The following is a 5,507-nucleotide window of genomic DNA, read 5'->3' on the forward strand; positions in this document are numbered from 1 at the left end:
TTTTCAGCACCTGACAACCTGAAACATTACCGCATTTTGGGGCAATTTTCCAGCAAACAACAAGAGGACCCCAACCTCCTTTGCTGCTCTCTCACCCGACCCCGGCTACAACCCAGCAAACACCAGTGTTAAAGGTAAGGCAACTGATGCTATATATTTTTTTACATCGTAGTTAGAGCATGTATGTCATGTGGTCACTCTCAAGGCCCTCAAGCAGTGTCTTTCAGTGCCTCCAGCAACACTATGGCACAGAGAGGCAGGAGGCAGTACGGCTCTATTTTTAGCAGTCATTTGAGATGTATTAGGATAATGCACAATATATATGTATAATGTATTTATACTGAAATTTGATATTATTGCACTGCACCTTATACGTTGTACTTTGATTATTGACAGGTTTCTTTAATATATATATATATATATATATTGGTAAGGCCAGCAACACCCGACACCCCATCATGAATACAGTACAAGAGCTGATTACAAAGTCATTCCAGTCACGGCCACTTGAACAAAAACTGAAGTTAAAAGAATTGGGACCTCATCAGCCTGAAATAAACCTACAGCAAACTACCCAGGACAGAGGAAAAATGTCAAAACGTACATTCTCAAATGCCTGGTACACAAAAGCTGATTGGCTTACAGGCTGCCCTATACGCAATTCTCTGTTCTGCTTCCCCTGCTTGCTGTTTGGCGGTGACTTTTCTTGGACACGGCAAGGAATGGTCGACCTGAAGCACATCGCTGAAAAAATAAAGAAGCATGCGCTCACAAGAAATCATCTGGAAAACCTGACAAGACTGGGAATGTTGGGGGAAGACGCACCAATTGAGCAGCAGATAAATGATGCGTATCGCAAATCCATTCAAAAACACAATGAAGCTGTGGATAAGAACAGACAAAATCTATCCAAGATCATTGATTGCATTCGTTTCTGTGGTGCTTTCGAACTGGCATTGCGAGGCCATGATGAATCGGAAACTTCCTCAAAACCTGGGATCTTCCGAGGCCTAGTGGATTTAATGTCAACCATAGACCAGGATTTGGAAAGACATTTAGCACATGCTACAGTCTTTAAGGGCACCTCTAATACAATACAAAATGAACTCCTTGACTGTATGCTCGAAATTATAAGAAGCCATATTGTGCAAGAGTTGCGAAACACAGACTTTGTGGCTATTCAGGCTGATGACACCACTGATGTGTCCACTCAAACACAGTCCGTGTTAGTGTTTCGGTACCTTGACAGTGACAGAAACATTGTGGAAAGATTTTATGGCTTCACGCATTTAAGTGACTCTAGTGCAGCAACCATCACTGAAGCAATACTGTGTCAACTGGACTTAATTTTCCCGGACCTGCCTCAAAAACAAAAGCTTATCGCACAAAGCTATGACGGTGCATCCGTAATGAGTGGGAGCCTTAGTGGAGTTCAGAAGAGAATTCGAGATGTGTACCCTAATGCTCATTTTGTGCACTGTTACGCCCACCAACTCAATCTTATTATGCAACAGGCGGTATCAAAGATCAGAGAGACACGAGTCTTCTTTCAGGATATCGGAGGCATAGCAGCATTCTTCACACGTTCCCCCAAAAGAACAGAAGCCCTTCATGAGATTGTGGACAAAAGCGTACCAAGGGGATCCTCAACTCGTTGGAACTTTCACATTCGTACAGTCAACTTAATCTTTGAACAGAGGGAGGGCCTTGAGAAATGTTTTGTCGCCATAGCATCCAGAGCAGACTTTGATCACACAAGTCAGAATGAAGCCCATGGCTTTATTAGAACACTACAAGACAAAGAGTTTCAGTTCTTACTGTTTTTATTTCATGACATAATGATTCCTGTTGATGTGTTATACGATCAGTTGCAAAGAAAAGACCTAGATACTGTCTCTGTGAAAGCCAATACATCTGCATTTGTACAACAGATTATGAAAGTGAGAGATGGGGTTGAAGATTTAGAGAGCAAACTGCCGCAGCATTCTGTTTTTGCAAACCGCAGACAAAACATCACCTCTCTGGTTCGAATTGGAAAGGAGATATGTGACATTGTAATTGTGCAGGCGAAAGAACGCTTTTCGTTCACAAAACATTTGGTGAGTGCGACTTTATTGCAAGGTAAAGAGTTTGCACAATATGATGAATCCTTCCCTGAGCGTGCTCTGAATCAGGCTGTGGAAGCGTATCCTATGCTCAAAAAAGAGCAGCTGAGAACTGAGTTAACTGTACTCTACGGAATGCCTGTGTACCGGAAGGCCACAAGCGCCTTGACTTTGCTGAGTTTAATTCATAAACTGCATATGGAAAACTCACTTACAGAGACAGTGACTTTACTAAAAATTGTGATTACGACTCCAATGACAACAGTAGAAGCTGAACGATGTTTTTCAGCCTTAAAGCGCATAAAGACATTCCTCAGGAACACCATGCTAGAGGAAAGACTAAATGCTTTGGCGATGCTATCTGTAGAGAGCAAGCTAGTCCAAAAGATACCGGACTTCAACATGAAAGTAATTGACAAGTTTGCTACACTGAAAGAGAGACGTGCGGATTTCATCTACAAAAAGTGAATGCTGCTACTTGTTTGAATACAAAAAATTCTGATTGAGGTAAGAAATGCATTGTTATCTCTGTTTTTAAAAGTTTTGTAGTGTTTGTTCTATTTGGAGACTACACAGATTTGCTCACCTTTGTTCACTGGCCTGACCTGTCTCCCGCAGGGTGAACGATTCGTTGCTTGTGTTGCCTATCAAACCTTTCCCCTTGGCAAATTGCGAAAACCTTTATACCAGTGGTTCCCAAACTGTTTACTCCTGAGGACCCCAATTGAGTCACCACTGGAAGCCGGGGAACCCCAAGCAATTTGTATGACTTAAATTTCAAACATTAAAACAGTAATTCGAAAACAATAAACACACGTGTGCACACAAAACGGATACTCGAATTACTAAGGATTTTAGTATTTTATATTGAAAGAATTTGCAAAAAACAGGAGGGTTAGCGCTGCATCTCCATGACTAACTTTTAAATGGTTGGTTTTATTTCGCAGTATGAGACTCCTGCCAGGGCCAGACTGGAAACCCAAAGCAGCCCAGGCAAATGTTTTCAGACCAGTCCCCATACAGTGCACACCTAGTGCAGTGAGTGCGCCTGACCACTACAAAGGGGGCTTTGGGAGGCTCTCCCCCCAAGACAATTTAGGAAACAATGGTGCAGTCTACAACAAATGTATCATTATATATTGAATTGTATCAGCTTTTAAAGAGTAGTAAATGATGACCTTACTATGCACCAGGATATGACAATCTTTGTTGGGGTTCTTCAATGATTCCCATATTATCCTCCTCCAACAGTGCCTCTCATCTCTCCATAGCCCCTCTGTCACATGTATTTAATTTGTTTTATAACATCTCTCATACCATTGAAGGATGTCAGAGCACCTTAAATCACACACATATAGGGGCTGATTTACAAGCCCCTTGCGCCACAGGTGCGTCACAAAAAGTGATGCACCAGTGACGCATTTTAGTGCCCCATATTTCCAAGGCAGGAAAAGCAACCCTGCGTGACTTTTACTGGTCTTGTAAATATGGCCCAATTGCACACAGCACTTTACGTGAAAGGGACGTTCCATGAGTGTTGCTGTGGGTGTTCCCACGCATAACCCATGGAACCAGACACATTTCCAGATTTACGAGGAATCGTACATCTGGAAATGTGTCTGAATGCTACGCCACCCCAGGGGAGGCGTAGGGAGGGGCAACTTGGAGAAATGTATTAATTTCTCCTCTTTCTATGCATGTTGCATTCTGCAGCACGCATAGAAACAGGATATTACCTCTGGTGATTGTTTATGTACAGGAAGGTGTCCCTTCCTGCACATAAACAATCAGTAAAACAATGACGTTTTGCAAGTTCTATGTGTGCTAATGCAGCACACTTAGAAGTTGAAAAACGCCATTTCTGATTGTTTACATGCAGGAAGGGTTACTTCCTGCACATAAACAATCTCCCCACGACACAGGCATCCTTGCACCATGGTGCAAATGTGCCTGTGCAGGCGTATGGCAGCAGTTTGTGCGCCAGCACAGGGGGAAGCACAGAGATGCAACATATTGTTGTAAATATGTCGCATCCCTGTGCTTCGAAAGTGACTCAGTGCGGCGCAGCCAAATGGCTTGCGACACACACAGTCAATTTTCTTGCAAATCTGCCCCATGGAGACAATTATTCATACGTGTAAATCAGTGTATAGAAAATGTTACATAAGGCAAATGCGACTACAGGGTGTAGGATTCACATGTTATTCATACTGGTAGGCATTTTTAAAGAGTGCTTGGTCTGGAGAAGCACAAACTCAGGATTCAGAACATAACAGTGGTTAGCATTGACTTTAACAATAAAAATGTATTTCCACCCAAATAAACCTTTTTAGCAGGATTAGGATAATGAAAGACTTGAAACAAACATATGTTTCTAACTTGTATCATGCAGCTTGCAAGCAGCTCTTTGATGACAGTTTATAGGTCACTGTGCTAGATTACTATTGTCACTTATGAACTGCACAGTAACAAAAGAATCTGTGACTAAAGCAGTAACCCACTAACCTAGGCACATAAAAAATGTTTTTCAAAATGCATGGTACACGTTCTTTGCAGTAGGCATATTAACCCTCTGTGCTACATTAGATAAGTCAAAGCTGCCACTTGACACAACTCTCATCTCTCTCCAGCAGGTACATTAATCACCGACGTAATCTTGACACTTTTATTGTTGCTGGAAAACTGCTGATTCTACAAGGAACTTTTTTGTGCTTTTAAAATTACTGCCTGAGGACCCCCCTGGGAATGTGACCACAGTTTGGGAAACACTGCTTTATACCATTTATATTTGGGGTACTTGCGTGGACCTATGTGAAGTGTGTGTACAAAGTTCAGCTCAACCAGAATCACGGTAACAGCGCATTGCGCTGCCTCTTTTATATTCAGTATATTGTAAGACTGTTTTTCTTCCCCCGCCTTTCCTTGTTTTGTTTCCCTGTTTTCCCCTTGCTTGCCATTCGTTACTCTAGAGTCTAATATTCAGTATGTTGTAAGACTGTTTTTCTTCCCCCGCCTTTCCTTGTTTTGTTTCCCTGTTTTCCCCTTGCGTGCCATTCGTTACTCTAGAGTCTATTCTAATAGAGTCGGAAGGCCGTAGGGGAAGACTGTGGACTTTTCTTCAAGTTCCTGACGCTCCTGCGGAACGAGCCTGGCAACCATTACACTGCTGTGCAACTTCTTCTACTCTTAGAGCTGAGATTTCCATGAGTCTTATAGTCTGAATTCAGCACCTGAGCAAAATAGGACAGAAAGTATGAAGCTCTGTGGTAATACTGAATAAGCAGCTACCTATGTTATGCCATCTATTAATGTAATAACTGCACTTTCACAATTGCTGCTTTAACCTTCCTGCTTTCTCAAATTTGCTTGAAAATGCACGATTTTTCTTCTTTTTTTCCAAAA

At 42.1% G+C, this 5,507-nt stretch overlaps 1 protein-coding gene across 1 annotated transcript; it reads left to right on the plus strand.

Moving 5' to 3' along the window:
- The first annotated feature begins 458 nt into the window (after positions 1-458).
- LOC146856499 (zinc finger MYM-type protein 1-like) lies at positions 459-5,142 on the plus strand. Its single transcript, XM_085651265.1, has 2 exons — positions 459-2,612; positions 4,736-5,142. Exon 1 carries the CDS (start codon positions 459-461, stop codon positions 2,571-2,573), a length of 2,115 nt encoding a protein of 704 aa, XP_085507391.1. The 3' UTR covers positions 2,574-2,612; positions 4,736-5,142.
- The last annotated feature ends 365 nt before the right edge of the window (positions 5,143-5,507 follow it).

This window comes from Triturus cristatus, chromosome 4_1 (assembly GCF_964204655.1).
Source record: "Triturus cristatus chromosome 4_1, aTriCri1.1, whole genome shotgun sequence".
Taxonomy (NCBI): Eukaryota; Metazoa; Chordata; class Amphibia; order Caudata; family Salamandridae; genus Triturus; species Triturus cristatus.